This window comes from Elgaria multicarinata, chromosome 17 (genome assembly GCF_023053635.1).
Source record: "Elgaria multicarinata webbii isolate HBS135686 ecotype San Diego chromosome 17, rElgMul1.1.pri, whole genome shotgun sequence".
NCBI lineage: Eukaryota > Metazoa > Chordata > Lepidosauria > Squamata > Anguidae > Elgaria > Elgaria multicarinata.
Genome location: NC_086187.1, coordinates 4,820,486 through 4,843,978, shown reverse-complemented (window position 1 = coordinate 4,843,978; position 23,493 = coordinate 4,820,486). Strand labels below are relative to the sequence as shown.

General features: G+C 43.8%; 2 protein-coding genes across 4 annotated transcripts in view; both read left to right on the top strand.

The window, feature by feature from the left end:
• NHERF2 (NHERF family PDZ scaffold protein 2) overlaps positions 1-22,778 on the top strand; it is an 89,596-nt gene extending 66,818 nt beyond the window's left edge. The window contains exons 3-7 of one of the 3 annotated variants that reach the window (XM_063143090.1): positions 382-564; positions 8,793-8,946; positions 13,735-13,778; positions 14,355-14,417; positions 17,220-22,778. In XM_063143090.1, coding sequence (XP_062999160.1) covers positions 382-564; positions 8,793-8,946; positions 13,735-13,778; positions 14,355-14,417; positions 17,220-17,378 — 603 coding nt within the window. In that variant the 3' untranslated portion in view covers positions 17,379-22,778. The remainder of the gene's footprint in view (positions 1-381; positions 565-8,792; positions 8,947-13,734; positions 13,779-14,354; positions 14,418-17,219) is intronic. The other 2 variants (XM_063143092.1, XM_063143091.1) reach the window with 2 other exon arrangements.
• The window catches only part of TSC2 (TSC complex subunit 2), a 187,002-nt gene that overhangs the window by 97,063 nt on the left and 66,446 nt on the right, over positions 1-23,493 (top strand). The gene's annotated exons all lie outside the window — the stretch shown is intronic.

Sequence of the window (23,493 nt, the reverse complement as noted above, 5' to 3'; positions counted from 1 at the left end):
TGCCCTGGTTTCTTGGGGTTCCCACTCCACACTTCTCAAGAGTACCCTATATAGGGTACTGGGTTAATTTAAGGTCTGCTTGCTCAGGCATATTTAAAGGGGCGGAACGTGCATATCTAATTTTATCCTTTTTTCTCATTTAGCTAGTGTATTAAATTTATTCTAGAAGAAAGGGATTGGACAATTGCTCTTTATCAAATGCATTTCCTCTAATTGAGTCTATTTATAATCTGGCCTTGGGGATGGGTGGGTATCTCCTGTTCAGGGCTGTTTCCTTGTTATACTTCTTATTGTTACGCCTACTTTTAATTTTTTTAAAAAAGAGCAAAAGAGAGAGAAACAAAGATACACAACAATGCCTTTTTATTTCTTTAAATTCAGGATTTGAATGGCCAGGCTAAGGAGCTGCTGTGCCCACGACTTTGTCATCTCAAGAAAGGCCTCACGGGCTATGGATTCAACCTCCACAGCGAGAAGTCCAGGCCTGGGCAGTTCATCCGGTCAGTAGACCCGGATTCACCGGCGTCCAAGGCAGGACTCCGACCACAGGACAAACTCGTTGAGGTAACGGGTGACTGGAAATGATGGAGCCCAGGATGTAGAGGCATTTGCGGTTAGGCCTGGGTGCTTCCACACCCACCCTTTGCTATGGAATGGTTCACTGCCTTTGTATGGGAAACCCACATAATGACATAGCTGCATTCCAGTGTTTTCTGTGCTGTACGGCTACGTTACACAGACCTGATTTGTGGCCTTTTGTTGTTAGAAATGTGCTTGCAACACCAGCCTCTCCATTGTGGGCAAGCAAAGAACATTGAGGCTTTTCAGGGTTACTGTTCCTTTACATTGAAAGCTTCCTGTTTGCAGGAAGCCCATTTTAGTGTTTTCTTGTTCAGTGCAGGTGAATAATTAATTTCACTATGATGGTAATGAAAAAATAATAAAGGGAGGAAGCTAGTAACTGAACACAAGAACAAGAGCTGACAAAGGAGCAAATAAGCCCTAATCCCTCAGCCACTGAGCAAGAAAGCAATAAAATGGGCTGAATGTGTGAACAAGAAACTTTCAACTAACATTTTTGTGAACCGCCCAGAGAGCTTCGGCTATTGGGCGGTATAAAAATGTAATAAATAAATAAATAAATATTAGACTTCTGCTGAATGGAAAATACGTCTCAGTAAATGTTATAGAAGGATCTTGGCCAAGGGGGAAGAATAATATTGTGCTATATTAAATGCTTGTGTGAAACCTCTGTACAACGAAACAGTTGCTTCTAAACCATGGAGCCGCTAAACAGGAGGAGGAGGATTGTGCACGTGTCCCTTAGCACACATTCTAAAACAGGAAACAGCAACAGAAAGAAAGAACACATAAAATATAGAGAAATAAAACAAATAAAACAGCAGTTAAATAATTCAGCCACCAGAAAAAAAAACACTACACAATCCAAAACAGAAGCCAAAGCATAGTTTCTTGTGTGGGAGCGGGAACACTGATGGATGAGATATAAAATGTCTAGATAAAGAAAACAACTGAAATTAATTAAAAGCAAATGCTATTTTTGGCTGCATTCATAGAGGAATTGCGCCAGGTATTGGTTCCCCTCTATTCAGCACTGGTGTGGCCTCACCTTGAATATTGCATCCAGTTCTGGGCACCACACTTCAAGAAGGTTGCAGACAAGCTGGGGCAAGTTCAGAGGAGGGCAACCAGGGTGATCAGGGGTCTGGAAACAAAGCCCTATGAGGAGAGACTGAAACAACTGGGCATGTTTAACCTGGAGTAGAGAAGGCTGAGGGAAGACATGATAGCACTGAAAGGTTGTCACACAGAGGAGGGCCAGGATCTCTTTTTGATCCTTCCAGAGTGCAGGACACAGACTAATGGGCTCAAGTGACAGGAAGCCATATTCCGGTTGGACATCAGGACAAACTTCCTGACTGTTAGAGCAGTATGACAATGCAACCTATTCCCTAGGGAGGTCGTGGGCTCTCCCACACCAGAAGCATTCAAGAGGCAGCTGGGCAGCCATTTGTCAGGTATGCTTTAAGGTGGATTCCTGCATTGAACAAGGAGGTTGGACTTGATGGCCTTAGAGGACCCTTCCAACTCTACTGTTCTATGATTCTATGAATCTGTCCACAAAATCCCAGAGAAACAGAACAGACCTTGCTTGCCTAAAAAAAGAATTAGGAAGGTACCCATCAGATTGCCTTGGAAGGGAGTTCCACAACCCAAATGCCAGTACAGAGAAGCCCTTGCCCCTGGTAGTCACATGTCTGACGTCTACTGGCAAGGAGGTCCAGAGAAAAGTCTCTGATGAAGATCTCTGCCATAAGACAGAGGGAGGCAGCTGCCTTTGGTGGTAGATTTTGGGTGTCATTCAAGGATAACATCTACTAAAACATTTATTATAATTTACTACAGAGTGCCATCTTGATTTTGTTTGTTACATTTCTCTACCATCAAGGAGCCCAAGGCAGCATACATGATCCTCTATGTTATCTTCACAACAATCCTGTGAGATAGGTTTGGCTGAGAGTCAATAACTGGCCTAAAGTCTCCCAGTCATGGCCAAGTGGGGATTAGAACCCTGGTATCACCAGGCCCAACCATTACACCACACTGGCTTTCCACTTCGGTCACCAAAGTCTGCCTTGGGCTGGCCCTGCTAGAAGTCATTATATTCCTGCCTTTTCTACTTCATGACAATAGGGCATGAGAAATGGACAGCATGTTTGCACAAATAAAGTCCTCTGGTTTATTTACGCATTCAAGGGGTGACGAGAGGAAGAAACTAAGCAGTTCTGGGCAGGTTCAGGAGCTCTTGATTCCCTGTCAGGTGTCACCGGATAAAGGATTTTGCAAAGAGTCAAGAAAATCTTACGGTGGACAAGCTATGAATGTTCTTGGGAACCACAGCACCAGAGAACTCAGGTGGATCACAACTGTGGGCCTGCGTACATGTGCACACACGTTCATTTGCATACGCAAGAGCCCAAAACACAGTTGGAGCGGCCAGGCCGTTGTTTGGCTGCTGAACTCATCTGCTCCATTAGGTCGATGTTTTGGGCCTGGCGGTAGAAAATCCAAATGAGCAAATAGATAAGAAAATAAAGAGCTGCCCATTCATAGCATCCAAAATCTTCTGACTGAGGTGACTGGGTTGTGCAATTTGGCCTTTTTATTTTTAGCTACTTGGATTTTTGCCAGAAGTGTGGTGACAGTGCAGGCCAGCCTCTGAAAAGCTAAATTAGACTATCTGACTCCTAAGTTAGACTGTCTTGTTCCTTTAGGGCTATATACAGCCTGTACCAAGTTGAGAGAACGTATAATGTGAAACTTCTGGTACCCGTGTCACTGTTTCAGAGAGAATACACTGAACAATAGCTGAACAATAAAGCTTCTGCGGTTACCTCTACCTGCCCTCTCTGCGGCAACACCTGTTGTGCAGTGACACCATTTCAGGATTTGCTGTGTGTGTGTTTCTTTCTTTTTCTCCTGGCACCTGAATCTTTAATACCTGCAGTACGTGTGTGTGTGTGTGTGTGTGTGTGTGTGTGTGTGTGTGTGTGTGAGAGAGAGAGAGAGAGAGAGAGAGAGAGAGAGAGAGAGAGAGAGAGAGAGAGAGAGAGAGAGAGAGAGGCCATTTAGGAGGTGGGGTGATGAGCAGGGGATGAAGAGAGATTTCTCTCTCACCTCTCAATATGTCACCGATAGGCCTTTTATTATTAATTTAGCAACCCCTGGCACATTTCCTGGAGCACACAAAGAGGGAAGAGGTGACTTGTGGAATTTAGAAACCTGATCCAGGCGCCCTGCTCTTTGGGGCTCACATAAATGTTTGATGCTCAACAGCTCCTCTGTTTGGAGGAGCTTTGTCAGTGGGGCTTTGCCTCTCAGGGAAAGAGGAATTGTTTTATTTTACTCTGTTTCTCCTGCCTTGTTTTTGCTCTCTTTCCACACAACACCTTCAACTGTGGATCTACAAAAACCTGTCAGGCGTCTGTTTAAACAGGTGCAGGCAATAGGCGGCAGTGCGTGTGAATGGAGAAATGGCACAGCTCGTATCCAGGCCTATGAAAGTACCAGAAGCTGTTGTGAGGCTTTCAAGAGCTCTCCTTGGCTCTTGGCTTCGTTCCAGCATTACCTTCCCATTGATGACTAGAGGCAGCTTAGCCTGAAGGGGAGGAGTAAGAACCTGTCCCTGGGGAGAAAAGCCAGCCGGGTGGTTGCTAGGAAATGGAGGCCATGCAAAGACCCAAGTGGTTTGTATTCCCGCCCGGAGAATACAAAAGCAAGCACTCTTTGCGAGAGGCAGACGTGAATGGGCCTTCTTCCATTCTAGATGTTCCCAACCCGTGCATACTTTTCCTGGACCTCATTCACATCACATGGAAGGCTCCCCCAAATTAGCGATGATGATAAATATTCAACAGGTGCAGCTTTGCCCTAGCCTAGAAACTGAGGCCATGCTGGTACTTCAGCTGTTACATTTCCACTTGATTTCCTCCACTCTTCAACTCCCTCCACACACTTAGGCCAGATCTACAGCAAGCAATATACAGCATAACACTATGAAAGTGGTATGTGGAGGCAGGATCTACACTACTGTTTTATAGTGGTATCAGAGTGCACTGACAACTGTTGGGACCCATGGCACATTCCATATACCGCTTTCATAGTGTTATATCCTGCTTGGTATGGATGTGTCAATGGGCCCCAACAGTTGTCAGTGCACTTCAATACCGCTATAAAGCAACAGTGTAGATCCTGACACACACACTGCAAAGGCAGCATTATACAATATTATCTGTAGAAGAAAGAGACCAATGGCTGCTACAAAGGCAACTTAGCCCTTTCTTGGGGCTCATCTACACCAGGCAGGATATTCCATTCTGAAAGCAGTATGAAAGTAGTACATAAAAGACAGGAGCCACACTACTGTTTTATAGCTGTTTTGAAGTGCACTTTAGGATCTACACTACTGCTTTATAGTGGTACTGAAGTGCACTGACAACTGTTGGGGCCCATCGACACATCTACACCAAGCAGGATATAACACTATGAAAGCGGTATTAAAGTGGTATATAGTATGTGTCATGGGCCCCAACAGTTGTCAGTGCACTTCAATACCTCTATAAAGCAGTAGTGTGGCTCCTGCCTTTTATGTACCACTTTCATACCACTTTCATAGTGGAATATCCTGCTTGGTGTAGATGAGCCCTCAGTCTCCACTTCCAGTTACAATGTCCGTTACTTTACTCTCTGACGAACCTTAAGGGGCTGTTGGGAGGATGGCTAAGTTCCTGAACGTGGAGCACTTTGAACACTCCAGGTGCTCCACAGAAGTTCCGCTAAGGATGATTACACTGAGCATTTTTGTAGTACTTTCACATGTTCACATGTATGATCGCCAGACCACAGGCTCACTGATTTAAACCTGAGTCTGCCTAGTCACATATAAGCAAAGGGTTATGGGCAGTGCTGGATTCAGGAACAAGCCGCGTAAGGCACGGCTTCAGGCCTCGTGCTTGAGGGGCCTCTAAATATGTTGGAGATAACGAAGATTGGGGAAGGCTCTTCCAAACTTAAAATGCCTCATGTTTTAACGTTTACTCCTGGGGAAGGTGCTGCAAGCCCCTCATTATTTTGGTTGCCCCCACTTTCCCTCAATCTATGATATCTTTTTGGAGATGGGGAGACTCAGTTATGTTGATAACAATTAGTTTGGCCCTCAGTAACAGGCCTTGCTGGTAGATCGGCTGTATTTTCTGCGTGCTTAAGATAAGGGAGCTAATGCTGAAAAAAGAGACCCCTGCTTGCCTCCAGAAAATCAGCAAACTGTTTTGAAAAAAAGCTCCACTGACCTAAATCAACTACTGCTTTATAACGGTTTATAATGGTTTTGACAACTAGAGATGTAAAATTTCCGGGAATTTTGAAGCCGTGGAAAAAAACTCCCCCCCCCCCGGATTTTCCGGTGGGGGGACGGGGGACGGAAATTTTCAGAAAAATTGAAATAATGCAATATTGGCACTTTTTACAGATTGAAAGTCACTTTGTTACTTTAGGAACATAAAATGCAATTATAAGCTGGTTTGGAATAAAATTATTACATTTGGTATATTAAAAGTAGTGTATTCAAACAATTATTACAAATTTAATGTACTTTTTTTACTTTTGGGGGGTAACAAATGGAGCTATAAGCTCCTGAACTGTTAGGAACACCTGAACTGTAAGTAACCTCTTTGGTTCTGCCAATTTATGAGCAAGCAAAAAACAATTTTAAAAAACAACAACTGAAGAAACCACCAACATTAGTAACAAAGAAAATTATTTATGTCTCCGCTAGTCCTCCAGTGTCAAGACATAAAGCCCCCATTCCCATAAAAAGAATTGAGAAAAATGGGGGGGGGGGAACACACCAAGATTCAATGAATATGCATGAAATTTAATCAGACACATTTCCTGAGCTATAGCTATCAGTATTAGTTTCAGTCTCTGCTTCAATAGCAGTGCTGCCCCCTAGAGGCAGAAATCCATCTTGCTCTTGCATTTGAGAGTTGTAGTCTCAGTTTGCAACCTAAGACTTGCTTGTCCTTGGTGCACAGACATTGTAATAATCTGATACTGTACAGTTTTTAGAAATCATTTGGAGAAGTAAATATCTGAATACCTTGTCTTAAACATTTTATTCATCATGCTAAAATAAAACATCCCGTAATCCATTTTTTCTTCATTCCCCCCCCCCAATTTTTTGGAAAAAAACCAAAAAAAGCCTTCAGGAAAAAACTGGGTTTTTTTCTGAATTTTTCTGGGTTTTCCGAGCCTTCACATCTCTATTGACAACTGTTCAGGCTCAGGACACATTCATACATCATTTTCAAAGTGTTATATCCTGCTTGGTGTAGATCTGGATCCACTATTTTCATTGACTTATACTTAGTAACCAAAACGAAATGTTAACTTTATGTGATATAAACATATCTCAGCTGTTTTCCCAATAGCTAAAAGTATTTGTACTGAAATATTTGATTAGGGAAAAATAGAGCACATTTTGGTTTAACTGCTTTATGGCGAAACACATTCAAAGCTTTGTTAGTAAATCTATTTTTATTGGAATATTTTAAAATATTTTAAGACTTGCGCACATACTGATTTTAGCATGCCTGAAGAGCTGTGTGCTTCCTAGGAATAGTGACCTGAAAAAAAAAGTTAATTACAACTTTGATTTGACTTCCCTCCTCCCTTCTCAGTGCACTACCTTAAGCTAGGAAATCTTCAACAACCTATCGTTTTCTGCTAGATATGAACCAAGAAACTACGGTTAGCAGGTTCAAAACGAATCAGAATATGAAACCATGGTTTGATGTTGGTTTAAGATATTTGCAGTAAACAGCATCTTTGGGTGGCAAACAGCAGCCAGGCAACGGGCAATGTTCAGCAGAAACCTGCACAGGGTCCCAGTCCGGACCAGATTCTCCATTGGAGCACCACAGCAGCTTTTTCTCCAAAATAAAAGCAGCCAGGTTAAACACGCTTGTTTCAACACACAACTAACTTTCTGTGTACTTTGGTCCTCAGTGGTTCACATTTTCCCTCCAAAAACGCAGTGAAAAAGCAGTGTACAGCATGATGAACTGATTAATTGCTTTCCATTGTCAGGTGATAAATGGCGCCTGTACATGAGCAAAGTGATCTCCTTCTCTTCATTATCCTGGCTGACAAAAAGGCAGCAATTGTTTACCGAAGCTGCCAGCCCAGTCCAGTGAATTCTGCCTTTGTTCTCATTTAAAATAGCCTGATCACAGCAGAGCTATTCCCCTCTGTCTGTGAGTTCCTTTGTTCTGAGAGATATTTTAGCTCTTGTTTTCATACACACACACACACAGGTTTTTTGTGTGAGGCAGTGAGGGGAGGAAGGTTTGCAAATCCATTGGGGATATGTCTCTGTTTTGGGTTCTGAAGTCTTAAAATCCAGCATGTTGATGTAATCTTTACAGTTGTGCAACAGGGTACATTAACCCTTCAGGATATTCTGGGCAAAAGTATTAGAACAGGTCAATGCAATTTTTATCCCCCTGCTCCAAGGCCTCGTTTGTGCTACAAACCCATTTGCACTGCAAACTAAACTGGCAAAATATTTTCTGCTGATTTACCTGTTCTGATTCCCCTCCCCCCCCAAGAATCCTGGGAACTGTAGTTTGGTAAGGCAGAGAGAAAATGCCATTACAGATCCTCATCACAGAAAATGCCATTACTCTTCCTCGTCATAGAACTGCAGTTCCCAGGGTCCTCTGGAGAGAAGGAGGGACTGTGAATCCTGTGTGGATATCCCCCCCCCCCCGGGGCGCCTGAGAGTTGTCACATGCTTTTGCATTATGGAGAAGTAAAAGTTCTCCAATATTGTTGTACCTGGACCTCTAGCCTCAAACCTACGAGCACAGAAGTGGAGCAGGAGAATAGGAGAGATAGCCTTACAGACCCCTGTTGATTTTATACCTATGTAACTCCCATTGCTTCCTTGAAGAATTCTTGGAATTCTAGTTGGGTGACACCTTTTCCACAACCTGCCCCTGGAACTATGGTCTCTGGGAAGAGGAAATGATTGCCAAATCAGTTTGAGCCTGACTCATGGGAGACCTCCCATGGTGGACCTGCATCTTCACTGGTTCAGTTCCACCGGCTTGGGCTCTTCTGTTGATTTTGGGCACGAGCACGACCTCCCTGCTGCACTGGTGTTCAGCCTCTTCTCCCCGCCCCCCCAACCCTGGTTGTCTCATCTGCAGGTCAACGGGATCAATGTGGAAAGCATGAAGCACTCCGAGGTTGTATCACACATTAAGTCCAAGGAGAACGAAGCCAAGCTGCTGGTAGTGGATCCCGAAACAGACGAATACTTCAAGAAGCTGGGCGTTACCCCTGCAGAGGAGCACATCCGAGGTGAGGCATTCCTCGCAAGAATCAACTTTGGGGAGGGAAGGGAACATACGAGTTTTCGCTGAACATGATTGAGAAATGGAGGGCCAGGGTGTAGGTTGTAATCCCCACTCAGCCATGGAAGCTCACTGGGAGAGTTTGGGCTACTCACTGACTCTCAGCTTAACCTACCACACAGGGTTGTTGTGAGGATAACATGGAAGAGGAGGAGGATCGTGTATGAGCTCCCTGGAGGAACGGTGGAATATAAATATAACAAATAAAGAAATAAAAGGACACCAATTTGGACGGCTTTAAAAGGGGATTGGACAAATTCCTGGAGGAGAAGACTATTAATGGCTACTAGTCCTGATATTTATATGCTACCTCCAGTGTCAGAGGTAGTATACTGATGTATACTAGGTGCTGGGGGACATGGGTGGGTGGGTGCTGTTGCACTCCTGCCCTGCTTGCGGATTTCCCGTGAGATGCTGATTGGCCACTGTGTGAACAGAATACTAGAACAGAGGGACACTTGATCTGATCCAGCACGGTTCTGAAATCTGTAGCATCCTCCCTCAACCTTGTGCCCTTCCAGGTATGTTTTGACTACCACTTCCATCATCCCCAGCCAGCCTACATTCCAGAATCTATTTTAATGCTAGGACTCTGCATTAGGCCAGTGGGATATGATTTCCGTCATTATAGAATATAATGAACACGACACATGAAAAATGAGACCTGTTTATACTCTAGATTGGTTTCCCATTTAAGGGGACAAAAGACACCCACCAGGAAGGCTTTTCATGGTTTGAAAAGTAAAATCAATCTTCTTAATTACAATCTGGTTTATTTTCTTTGTTGATAAACCCTGCATTTCTGCTAAAGAGATCAAGGCGTCTCCTTTTTGTACTCACAACAACCCTGTGAGGTAGGTTAAGCTGAGAGATAGATCCTGCCCCAAAGTTAACCAGTGAGTTTCTGTGCTCCTTTCGTTATTGTTGGATACTCTAACCACTACCAAAGTTGGACCCGTTTGAGATGGTGTTGCTCCCCAGAATATTCTTTGAGAAGCTATTTTGTTCCAAGATCGTGCTGTCTGGTTTGGATGTTCCATCACTGTTGGGAATGACAGAACAGCACTTCAGAATATATTTTTTATAGTGAAACAAGTTGCTTTGAAAAACACTGGGCTACCCCGAAACACAGGAGTTCATCCCGTGCCGAATTCTCTCTCTTTGTAACAAGTGGTAAAAATTACTAGTGTTCCGGCATTACCATGCTGTGCCGTTGACCGTTGTCATTCCACATAACTGATTGCCAGAAAGGGTGGGGTGTGTTTGTAGAATGCAAGACACTGGGTAAGTTTTACTACATGTTGCAGAGGAGTAAGACTTGATAACAGCTTTGTGTTTATTGTGATGCCCAGTCCCCACTCTAGGTGTATATCTAAAAAGGTAATATGTGTACACATCATAGAAGTGCACTTGTCAGGGGTGAGAAAACCACTCCGTCAAGTTTTCTATATGGATTAACCAGTTTGGGACCTTCTGAGCCAATAAATGAGTTGAGACAGAATCCTGTACGAAAATCCACACTTTCTGAGCTTGATGACGCAGTTTTTTGGTGAGGGGAGGGAGTGTTCATCAAAAATGTGCATATTAATGGAAACTGTATTACAACAATGGAAAAGTACTTGGAAAAATGCATATATTTGAAAACTGCATGCAGAAATGGATATATTTGGGGGAAATGTGCGAAACAATGAATTTCCGTGCAGATTTTAAAAAAAACCCACCAACATTATAAACTTATGCAGAAATGGGATGTAACAAGCATAAGACAGAAAATCCTGCAGTCTCAATGAAAACAAACAGACCTGTCCATCTGCAGTCAAGGAGCTCTGGTTGGCTGCAATTCTCTGATGCACATCTGTTGGCATCTAATGTGTGAAAGGACCTGCACAGCACCTAGATTGCTGACACATGGCGCTTGCCCACCATTGGATTCATATGAACCACGTGTTCATTTGGGAATGTGGACCTGATGGCATAATCCCTTTGCCAGCGAATCAGGCGTTGTGGTGTTAGTGGGCTAGGTAAGGCACAAGCAGATTTCACAGTCTGAGTACCTGCTAAAAGCGGAACATCTGAAAATCAGCCCTTGGATTGAAGTCTGTTTCCTCTGCACCTCCAGGCTTGCTTGAGTTGCTCTGAGCGCATACAGAGTCCCTGGATAACTGCAGCTAGTTTTCATGTATTGGGGATTACGGGCAGGAATTCTGGCAGGTCTGAGCTGCTGCACCTGGGGTTCAACAAGCGAAGCAACAGCTGCTTGTCTCACAACATCACTGGTATCAGGCACAAGTGAGGAGTAATGGTTTGCAAAGCAGCAACAATTAGCCCTTTTCACGAGAACTAAGACCCAGGGTCCTTGCTGCTGTACACAAGCAGTGGATCCCACCCACCCCACTGGGTTTACATTATTGCTGTCTGCTGGTTAGCCAGGGAAGATCACTGCGTTCCACCGAGCGTATATTCTCTCTCTCCTCACACACACACACTCTTTCCTTGGCTGGGTTGAATGGAGAGCTCTGTGTTTGTAACACAGCTGTTTCTTATCTAAGCTGAATTCTGCCTCCAGCACTGGACTGTCTCTTCCTGGCTTTCCGTGGAGAGAAGAATCCAAAAGAATGAGTTGGAACAATTCAGGGATCCAGAGGAGCAGTGGCGGGGGGCAGGGATGGTGTCAGACGCTGGGAGCAAACAAGAGATAGGGGCCAGAGATACTTTCGTTTTGGCACTGCATATAATAAATGCCCTGTTCTCCTCTGGAGGAGCAGCCAGCAAGACAAAAACAAGCATTAATGTTGGGACCTGGTTTCAAAATGCTAATGGCACTGCTCAAATATGCTCCCTTGCCTCTTCTTTTGTGGGTTTAAGTGATTGCTGAGGAGCAGGCCAGGCTGTCTGCTGAGTTCCAGGCAAAAAGGAACTGGGGCAGGGTCCGGGGGGTGGGGGGGATTGCACAAGAGTTCCACTAGAATTCCTGGATTGCACGTGTGCAGGTTCTCAGTAAGGTTGCTTCGGTTTAAGAAAAGATTGCACGCCGACTATTTCTAATGGCCCAATTCCTACATTCACTTTTAATGTTGTAAAATATGCATTTATTTAAAGTATTTTTATGCTGCCTAGCGAGGCAAAGCCTCATCAAGGTGCTTCATGCAGTAAAATGTTAAAACAATAAAATATAAAATACAGATTTAACAGTAGCCTAAAACATTTAAAACAGTAGCAAGAAAAACTAACTGGAAATGGACATGCAGACGGGGTTCAGACAACACAATAACCAATGGTGGTTTGAATAGTTGAAGGTTGGTTATTTAACCCACTGTGCGTTATCGTGTTTTGTGGAGGGATTTTTTTAACCAATGGATGGTTATTTGGCCAAAATAACCCACACGAAGAACCAACACTGAGCAGAGTTGGGTATATTTGAACCACTGATGGTTATCGTGTTGTGTGTTGGGCACTGTTGATTATTTTGTCGGCCACTGAGTCACAAGGCAAGAGTGGTCAAAGCGGCAGCTGCCGCTCTAGTCCAGCTGGCAGGATAGTTTTTCAGCAGCAATGGCTGATGGGATACTGGTGGGAAGACTGAGGTGGGGAGAGAGGGCAGGGGATGAGCGAATCAACTCAGCATGGACAAATAGTCAACTCAATACTGATCTTAATCTACTCCACAGTTGATTATTATCATGTTGTATGGGGTATCCCCCTAGACAAACAACAGTCAAGTTGATTATTACCCCACCATTGACTATTGCGTTGTTCGAACGCAGCCACATTCATTTAAAAGCAGGGGGTGGGGGGCGAAGTCTTTAAAGCACAATTTAAAATAACACACACATTTTGTGGTAGGGCATTCCATCAGGATGTGGCCACGACAGAAAAGGTCCTTTCACAATAGATCTTACTGCTGGGAATGTGAGCAGGGCCTCTGTGGCTATTCTTAGGGCCCAGGCAGGGCCATACAGGTGCAGGAAGTCCTTCAAATAAGCTGATTCCAGTCAACATGCACATTTTTAAAAATGGGACTAGCAGCTCTACGGGGCAACTGCCCCCCCCCCCCCCCCCCCCGCTATGGTCCTGGCAAAAATCTCTCCTGAAGCTGCATTTTACATGGTGGTGGTGGGGAGCCTTTTTTTTTCCTTTGGCACCTATGGAGGCTTCCCTCCCTATGCAACTAGTAGTGCACGTCAACCGAATTTGTGCAACTCGCATGGCGTCTAATTTGGCCCACAGAAACACACATCTGCAACTCCTGCATGCAGTTATTTCAAGGGTGGAGGATGTGGGCGTTTTCCCTTCAAGAATAGGCAATCTGTACTATGTGGTAGAGTCCTCCTCCTGTCTTTCAGGATCTCTCATTGGGAGGGAGGGAGGGAGGGAGGGAGGGGCCATAGCTCAGTGGCAGAGCACACCTGCTTTGCATGCAGAGGGTCCCAGGCTCAGTCCCAGCAGCATCTTCAGGTAGAGCTGGAAAAATTCCTGACCGAAACCCTTGAGAGCTGCTGCTGCTGCTGCCAGTCAGTGATGACAATACTGGCCTAGATGGACCAAGGGTCTGACTATATAAGACAGCTTCCTATGCCTCGGTGGCCACAGAATGAAGCTTGGTAATAGTTGTAAAACCAAAGAAGAGCATCATTTGACACAACGATAGTTCTTGGGGGTCTTTCATTTTTCTGTACATTATCCATTTTCCTGTAGTTTGAGTTTCATATAGGTGTTGAATGTGCTTTGTCCTCAGGTGGAGTTCCTCAGCCTGTGACCAATGGTTCAGCACAAACGCAGGTAAATGCTAAGTGAGCCCGTTTAGAAGTTATACCAGAGCTTAGTGCCAAGTTTTTGCCTTGATACTTGTATTTAAGACATGTCAATTCAGAATCAACGAAGGAGTTCCTGACTGCTTCCTGCTTCACCCAGCCTGTGTTTCTATGATTTTGGCCAGCATCAGCCCCACACTTTCAGATCTGTCTTTACAGGCTTAAAGGCTATAAAATGACATTGTTCTCCTGCAGATCCAATAATGATGTCAGAGGGCTACAGTTGACAATGAGAAAATTGGTCTGGTGAAACAAACCGCCTTTCCTAAAGTATTCCATGACTCTCGGCCTATGAAACTGCTTGGAAATCATTTGTAGTTGGTACCTGGGAGGAAGGATGGAAGGGTAGATGGACTGGCCCGACTCACCTTCCTTTTCCTCTGTCGAAGGCGTATCCTCTTCACATGTCCCCGAGTCAGCAATGCCACATTTGCAAAAACCTCAACATTGCTGCTCTGTGACTGACCAAATAGCGTTCTTATCCCTCCTGGGAGTCCAAACCCATCTCTTGTAATAAATATACACCTATTTCCATCCGTAACAGCTGAATGGAGGATCCATGTCTTCGACCCACAGCGATTGCCAAAGTCCTGAGAAGGAGTCAGAGGTAAAAGAAACACTATTTCTTATCTAGCCCCTGCATTGAATAGCAAACCTCGTGTAGTTTCTTCCTTTTCCAAGCACTCTTTCACTGTCAGAGAGAGCGTGGTGCCCCCTTTCTTCCAGGCAGGCCATCCTGGAGCTCTCCCTGACTCCTCCTCTTCCTTCTCCTCCCTCTTCCAAGTTCTGCCCCTGCCGCCTTTCCTATGTCTCCCAAGAGACCACCTACCTTTTGCCTCATTTCTTCTACTGCTATTTTGGTTCATACTTTGCCTGCCTCTCACCCAAACAGATGCATTCTTGTCCTTGCTGGCCTTCCATTCTGCCATCTCTTTCCTGCTAAGTAAATTCTAGGGATGTATCTCTTTCTGTTTCTGCACTGCACTGGCTAGCTGCTCCTTCCTGCATTGCTTTTCCAAGTTTCTAGTCCCTCCTGTTTAAGGTTTTCCACCTCCTGTTTTCCACCCTTTCCTGTTCTTTTGTTCCAAGCATGCACTTGGAACTCTGTTACTTTGAACTTTATCACACAAAGTATTTATTGTGCGCCTGTCATTCTCGACTTATGGCTGTTTACAGGTTCATTAGCCAATGTCGTGACCCTCAAGTTCTGCTTCTGTTTTTAAACAGCACTTTCAGATAGATTTTTTTTACAGCAGGGAAAATGTGATGTTTCTGAAAGTGAAAGAAAATGTTTTTTCCACTTGAGTTATTTCATTATTGCCTGAGACTGCAATGCCACCTAGAGGTTATGTAGAGAAAAAGCAGGCAACACTCTTTGTGTAGTGCTTGGATGGCAATTCTGCTACAAAACCAAAAGTAGATACAGCAGATTAACAGCCTCGTGTAGAAAAGCTCTTTCACTTTTTATTTGTAGTTTATATACATCATCCCCCCTCTCCTTTTGCCTCATTTTTAATCGGTCACTCATCATTACTGCAAGCTGTAAAACCTCTGCCATGTTCCACCCCAGAGGTGGCCATAGTCAAACTGACTTGCCTGATGTATACTTCCGGGATCTCTCAGGATGAAGGAAGCTAGAACAAGACAAGCTGCTTGGAATACGTTGATGCAAAAGCAGTATAAACCTTTCCCACAAAAAAGCCAGCAATTAACTAGACCACCCCTCCCAGAGCCTATAATTAAAGGGCTTAATTGCATTCAAATGTGAAGGAAAATGCTTAAATGCAACACAGCTTATTATTCCCCCCCCCCCCCTTGCCCTTTCTTTTAAGGGAAAAAATGTGCAGCCTTGATTAAAGAAAGCTTGACAAAAACCACAGGGAAGCTTGAATGACTGAAGATTGCTTCATGCACTTGCAAAGGAGCGACTGTCTCTTCGTTTGCCGGAGTCCAGACTACACATTCTTTCCACGCCGGGATGGGGCGTGAGGGAGAGCAGTGCTTTGCTGGTTCCATTTGGCTTTTGCCAGCAGTGATACATGTCCCGTTTTATTACAGGCATTGGTTTGGTTCTGCCCAGGGCTTTTCTTGGTTTACATTGGCCCTGAGCCTACCAAAGGTGTAGGGTTTTTAATGGCAGTAAAAGGAACTCTTTATGTCTTACAACCCTGGTTAGCAGCTAATTTTCCTGGGCAGACGCTGTGGGCCTGTTCAGATGAGACTTCAGGCTCTGTGAGTAGCGGAACTGTGGTTCTCTGGGGTTAGCACTAACCGCAAGCCGTGCTGCTGCACACAACACCCTAAGCCACAGTTAGAGCTGCTAAACCCACTGCAGATGGTCTGACTGTGGTTAGTGAGTGAGCAAGGTTTAGCAAAACGCATCACACAAGACACCTTAAACCCTGGTGCTTAACTAAAAGCCTTCAGATGGGTTTAAGGTGTCTTCTGAACAGGCCCAGAGATAGTCCTACATGGGGAGGTGGCAAATCAAAGTCCCACATCCCATTGTCAGATGCTGCTCATCCACATGAACTGTTGGCAGTTCAGAGGGCGGATTTAGATTAAAGGCTGCCAGCTGCTGATCCCCATCATAGAAGGAGGAGGAGGAAGCAAAATGTCAGTTAATTCAACCTGCTGCTATCCCTTTATCAGGCCCCAGACAGCTAATTCTTCCTGTCATATTTAGATATGGGATAGAATTTCTGCCCATTTAGGACTCGCTAATGGCTGTCACTTTGGGTTCATTTTGCCTCCTGCTTTGGCATACAGCTTGGCTCGCTTACATGAGTCATTTATCATAATTTGTATCCTGCCCATCATCCAAAGAATACACACCTGGAACCTTGCAGATAGAGGAGTGTCTGGTAGTTTGGACCAGAAAAACAGACTGCTTAGAAAACAACTGCCTCTCTTTTTGCTCAGAATGGTAGGTTCTTGAGATTACTTTATACATAAAAAGGTTTAAAAGTGTGTCATGGCTTTGTCATGTGCATTTCAATGAACCTTGTTGCTTGCCTCATTCCTGGAGCAGACTCTGATAATAAATTAACGTTTTCTTACGGCAGGAATAGTAAAATGCATAACTGGCAGTCAAGCAATCACTTCTGCAGAAGTCTGAAAGGACATCTCTCACTTGTTACTTTTTTCTTAAGAGCAGAGGCTATATCTTGTCCATTTCAGAAGCAAACGGTTCAAGAGACTAATTTGTGTCCCAAGAGGGGACGTTAGCGCTGGTTTCGTGGCTTGCTGTTATTTCTCTGTTTGCAGGTTTAATGAGGTCTTTGTGCTGCTTCCAAAACTAGTTTGAAAAGAGACAACTTGGAGGAGCAAAAGAAATGCACGTATGCACCACAGGAAGCCCATGCCTCGAACAATTTTCTCTGCTGAATCTTTCTTATGTCTCCATTAGGTGGGAGAGCCTGAGAAAAAGGATCCGTTTGAAGAAAGCGGCTTGAACCTGAGTCCAACCGCAGCGGAAGCCAAAGAGAAAGTCCGGGCCAAGCGCGTGAACAAGCGGGCCCCGCAGATGGACTGGAACAAGAAACGGGAGATTTTCAGCAACTTCTGAGCCAGTCAAGTAGCTCCTCTTCCTTTTCAGCTCCTCCTGCAACAAGACATTTGCAATGTGCACGAATCGTGCCCCCACCCCCTGCGTGGGCATAGCTCCAAGACACTCCACGCTCTGCTTTTCTTCCATAGTTTTGCGTTGCTTTGTACAAGGCAGATTTTCAAGCTCTTCTCATTGTACAAACGTAGTAAAAGAGAAAAGAGAGACACTGAATCTGCAGAACTCAAATGTCATAAAAAGGTAGCTGAAGCTCTGACACTAGCGAGTAGGAAAGGTAAAGCAGACACAAAAAAATCCCTGTATTTTGTTTTAATTTTGGATCACTTAACCCGTAATATTTAGAATATATTATTTATAGGACCATTTTTATATAATTGTTTGAGTTTCTTCTCCTCTCCCTTTTTCTGTTAGCTATTTTAAACATTTTAACTCCAGAAACAGAGCACATTTTCTCTCCGCTGAATTGAATGCTATGGTTTACACCACTATGGGCTACAGTGTTAACATCTTCATAAACGGCTGGCTGACCATTCCAAGATTGTAAAGGTTTCTCTGTGGATTTTCTCTTTTTAAAAGGAGTGCGGGAGAAGAACTTCATCTGTTTATAGTTAGTGCTTGAAACACCCTCCTTTTAGCCCAAGTGCATAACAAGTCCTTTTCTTTGCAAAACTTTTTTTCCATGCCTCGTACCTTCTCCTACTCCAGTTTCCCCTTCTAAAAGCAAGCCCCTAATTTAGGAAACACGAGCTTTCAATGTTGCAAAATGCTACCATTATGGCTGAAGGGTTGCAGAAGGCAGGCACCCTGGGGGCAGAGGGAGGGGGGAAATGCCCTCCATGAAACCTGACACTAATTCTAATCTTAATTTTGGCTGTAACAAGCAGCTGGAAATAACACTTTGTAGTGTGACTTGGGAGAAGCACAGGAAAATGACTGTATCCAGGGAGCAGAAACATTCCTGGGGCAGCTCTTCTGGGAAACACTTTCAGGCTGGCAAAAAAGCAAGCTGGGAGTGGGGTGTGTGTGTGTGTGGAGGTTCAAGCAGGCAAAAGCTAAGAAAAAGTTAGCAACCAATTCTGAGCAAATCAGTCTCATCTCCAATTGTACTGCTGTTTCCTCTTCAAGGGCATTAAAAAACAATACCAACACTCTAATTTTGCTGATATTTCAGTACAATTAACCAACTCCTTTTCAACTAGCAGCATAAAGTAGGTACAGTTTTCTGCTGTACAAAGGATGGACGTTAATGGGCGGCAGTCTGATGTATGGCTAACCTTTCCATGGGCAGTCTCTGGGGAGATAGTTGGCAGGGCACTCCCTAAAGCCAAAGCCAAATCTCATCCTTAAGCATGACGTGCGAATTTGTGTTTAACCAGCTCTTAATCCTCTCTAGCGCTTGTACTACTCTTTCGGAGAAACGCATTTCCTCCTTCAGTGGGGGGAATATGCGTGCCTATTCCTGAATGTTCAAAGTGGTCATTATCAGTGTAGGCACTGCTACATTTTTTTTGTACCATCATGTATCTCAATAAATAAAATAAAATAATATAAAATAAACAAAACGTATTGACCATAGAAGGGACAATGAAAGCAGAGGTAGCTCTACCATGAGGCAAGGTTAGCCACCCAGCAGGTAATCTTGTAATCTTGAAGGCATTAAGAATACAAGCGTGAGAGACGGATTTGTCCCATGGGGGCACAGCCCACAGGGAAGTTCCTTTGTGCAAGCCTCATGGGAAATTCATGCAAGGGAGTGTACCATTTGCATTTTCTGCTATAGGCACTAAAATGTTTTGAACTCAGGCCTGAGAGAAAGCCGGAGACTCTGGGATATCCCTCCTACGTAATCACTGAATTTGGTCCTTGTCTGTGGGGATCGTAGTCCTTACGGAAAGTATGTGTGGACAGTATAAAGTATGTGGATGTGCACTCCCAGGTAACCTCTGTGGGAGTACCTTGTTCATGTAAACGCCACTGGACACTTAGTGCTACTGTCCACAAGGAGGGGATTCATCATGTGTTTCTTTAGAACAGCAACATCACACACAGCAGCATCTAAGAAAAATCGGCATCTAAAGTTTTAACTTGAACACAACTTTATTAACGATGTCATAACACTGTTCTCCCTACCCTCTTTAGTAAAACGTAACAACTTTTCACATTCTTTTTTTGATAATTACTTCAACAACAACAAAAAGTATTAAACATGAGCTGGAAGGGATGCAAGTTTTCTTTCTTTAAAAAATACAAAAAACCAGAGGGTATGTAAACAAGCATTTGCCACCCTTTCGGTTAGGGCACAAATGTACAATGTATATTAGTATTTTAGAAAAAGAAAAGCTTTGTTTTCACATGCTCCGAGATGAACAAGTGCTCTTTGATATAAACACACTCTGGGGCTTTGTGTATATTTTGTAAATGGCTGAGCTGAATAAGGTGCCTTAGATTATTCTGTTTCCTTTGGGAGATGGCTGCAGTTGTGTGTGGCTTCTTTTCAGGAAGATCTTTTCTGTGTTGACAGAAGGGTTTGAGAAAAAGCCAGGCTAGAGGATCTATGCCCATTATAGGCAACACTCTGCCTATAAGCTACAGGGGCAAGAAAACTTTTTGGGCTACAGGCACATTTAGCAACGTAAGAAACTGTCTTGAGCACTACCACAAAATGGCTGCCATGGGAGGCATGGCTAGTCACAAAGCAGAAGAAACCTGCCCCAAAGAGAGGTGGGGTCTGAGCCCCAACACACTAAATAACTTCTTTGAACCCACAGTTTTCAGCACCAACAGAAACCTATTTCATAGAAGGAAACATCCTCATTCTCCCCAATCTTTCTCTCTAACCCTGTCTCACTACCCAGAGTGTGTCTGTCTGTCTGTCTGCCTCTCTCACACACTACACCCTCCAGCCATCTATCCTTCCCCCACACACAAGTACCTGCCATTCATCTATGTGCACTTAGATGCACACACATCCCTTTCTCCATTTTTTCTCACTGCAAGCACACAAAAACACACCCTTTCAGGATCGATCCGAAATCCCCCCAACGCCTTTTTCTTTCTCTTCTTTTCCCCCTCCCCATCCATTCAAACATACAACTCTCTGCAACCACCCAGGTTGTTCTCAGCTGGGTTCCATGAACCCCACCCCACCCCACCCTGCTAGCCTTCCTAGCCCCTACACTGCCATCCCTAGCCACTGCTGCTCTGTTTTAGGGGGGGGGGTCCCCTTCCCAGATGGAAATAGGAGGCCCCTTTTTCTTTCCCCCCTTTTTCTCTGTGGCTGGCCACAGTGTAGATGAAAATATCTACTTGCAGCCTCCACCCACCCACCACCACCCACCCCATCTTAGTTTCCTAAGAATTTCTCTGAGCCCCACATGTGGCCCAGAGACACTCATGGGAAATTAAGCTGGCATGGGCCAGAAGACCTCACTTTGCTTTGTAGCAATCCCAGTAAGACAATTTGTTAGTGTGTGTGTGTGTGTGTGTTTTAAAAGGGAGAGGGGTAGACCACCTTGGCTGATGCCAAGAAAAGTGTCCAGGGTGTAGGGACCACACTTGGTCTACACTTAAGAAACTCACCCAAATTCTGCACCTAAATTATTTAAATCAAACTTCATATATTTACTGAGAACTTGCTAAGTTTGCAAAATGAAAAGCCAGAATTCCATAAAATCTTGGTTCACAACAGCAGGACCAGCCTCAGGAATCCACCTGGAGGGAAAAGCTTAATGTTACATCTGAATCTGCTTCCAGGCTTCCCACTTCCAAGCAAACCAGGAACGGTAGTCCAGTTTCAAACCTTGGCTTGAAGGGACAAACCAGGGATCCCAGTTTGGATGTAATGCTAAGCTGTTTTTCTCTCCTGGTGAGAGGCTGGGTATTGAAACCACTACCACAGAAGGGAGGAGACAAGTGATAGCATCCCCCAGTGATAAGCCAGGATTCTCCGGAATTCTGGCATTTTGTGCGAACGCCCTTCTCTGCTTGGCAAACCGCAGGGAGAAACACAGAGATCACCATAGTTCCCACCCGTCCCCTCTGACCCATGGGAGGTTTGCTCCCTCTGGCTTCTGAGCTTAGTACCAGGCAGTGCCCACCATTTTTAAAGTTTATCTCTGCAGTCATAATTAGCTAGAAACTTGCTTTTAAAACTATAAACCTCATCTTTCAGGTTTTGATTCCATCAATATTTGGTATGTTTATAGGCAATGCAGGTACAGTCTGCACATACAAGGTTTTGCTACAAATCACCAGAGTTGGAAAACGGAATCGCTGCTTTACTGATTTATTTTTTTTAAAAAAAAGCAGGGATCCTGGTCCACATGTTAACCGGGGAAAGGTAAGAAATAGCTCCACTACTTTTTCCTTAGTTCATTCCCTCTGATACCCATTCTGTGCTCCACATTCTTTGTTTACTACAACATTCCAATTTATTAAAAAACCTGTACCACTGAAAATGATTAAACTATGCAGAAGTAAGCTTATACAAACATATCTAATCTGCAGAATTGGAGACTTCGTTGTTGCAGAAGACATACATGCTCTGGTCCCACTAATGCTCAGCCAGTCTCACGTGGCCACAGAACTTCTCCCCACAATTAGTGGGTCACCTCCAGCTGATTCCACAGGGACTGGACAAGCATCATGGTCCAGATGCAAATGCACACGATGTATAGATCTCGTTGTACCGAGACAACCGATTCTAGGAGGACATGGGATGTCTGTGAACGGAAACGTTGCTTTGGAAAGAACATACTTTTATTTTTTAAAAAAATGTATTTATAAGAGTGGCCATAATTGAAAGTTAGGAATGTTCTAAGGTGACTTGTTTCTCTGTGAAACTTCAATACTGGATTAGATCTCTTTGAAGGATTTTTGTTTTAGTTATTAGAACTGCTTTGCTTAATAGTTTTTTTGTTTTGAGGTGGCCTGTTTTTTAAGCTACGTTGAAGAAAGCGTGTTAGCCCCAACAGAGTCCCCCCTTTGCCCTCTCATTTTATTACACAAGGAGTTTACACATACAGAAGTCATCTTCAAATGCCTTAAGAAGCATTTCTAAAGCCAGTCTGGAGGCTATGTCAGGTAAGGGGTAAGAAGAAAGAATGGGTTTGATACTAATGAACTGAAATTTCATGTGCAAGTATGTTTCAACACAGGTTTGTTTTCCTCCCTACCCAAAAGAATGTTTGTCTCCACATGTTCAATGGATTGATTCCTGGTGATTGAAAAGCACGTACTTTCTCTGCCACCATATAAGCTCTGTAACACTTACTCTGTTTCTGCACATCTAACTTAGAAATTCACTAAAATGTTATACAAGAGCTGTTAACTGCATTGTGTAAAAATATATATATATATACTAAAATGTCAATAATAAAAATGGTTTCCCATGTACAGTGAGCCTTATAGTGTTAGTGTGCAAATTTATTTTCCCCTCCTGAAAATAAACACTCCCAGGTTTATAGGATCATGGAACTTCTGAGTAAGTTCTGTAAAGAGTGTATATTTATGATCATAGAATCATAGAACAGCAGAGTTGGAAGGGGCCTACAAGGCCATCGAGTCCATGAAAGGCAAACTTCATGTACTGGGTATAAAAACATATGGGCCTCCCTGAAATGTGTACTTATGCATCAAAACTCTTAGGATATTGTCTTTGACTTACACATGAATTACAAGAAACCGCAATTAATAAGAAAAACAGAAAATTCAGGACATTTGTACTCCCCACCCCCACAAGGGGAGACAATGTATACCCCCAAACTTGAAATACTAGCAAGAAAGATTAAATTTGGCCCAAGACATATTGGTTACTTGAACAGCCCCCAAATTCTACATTTTTATATCTAAAAGCCAAATGTCAGGACATGAATTTTTACCTCATAATAGAGATCAACAAAACCACACATGTCTTTACTTTTCTGAATACATTCGCACAGGAGGAACTACTCTGGCCAGGCCTGTACTTTGTTTTAACATATTAACAAGGACTATTTATCAACAGGCAGCACCACAAAGTTGTTAGGGCTACTTGAACACCACTCAAAGAGAAGCTGTGGAAGGTAACTGTCGGAGGCCATGGACCTTACTGCCTTGCTAATCTGTAAAAAAAAAA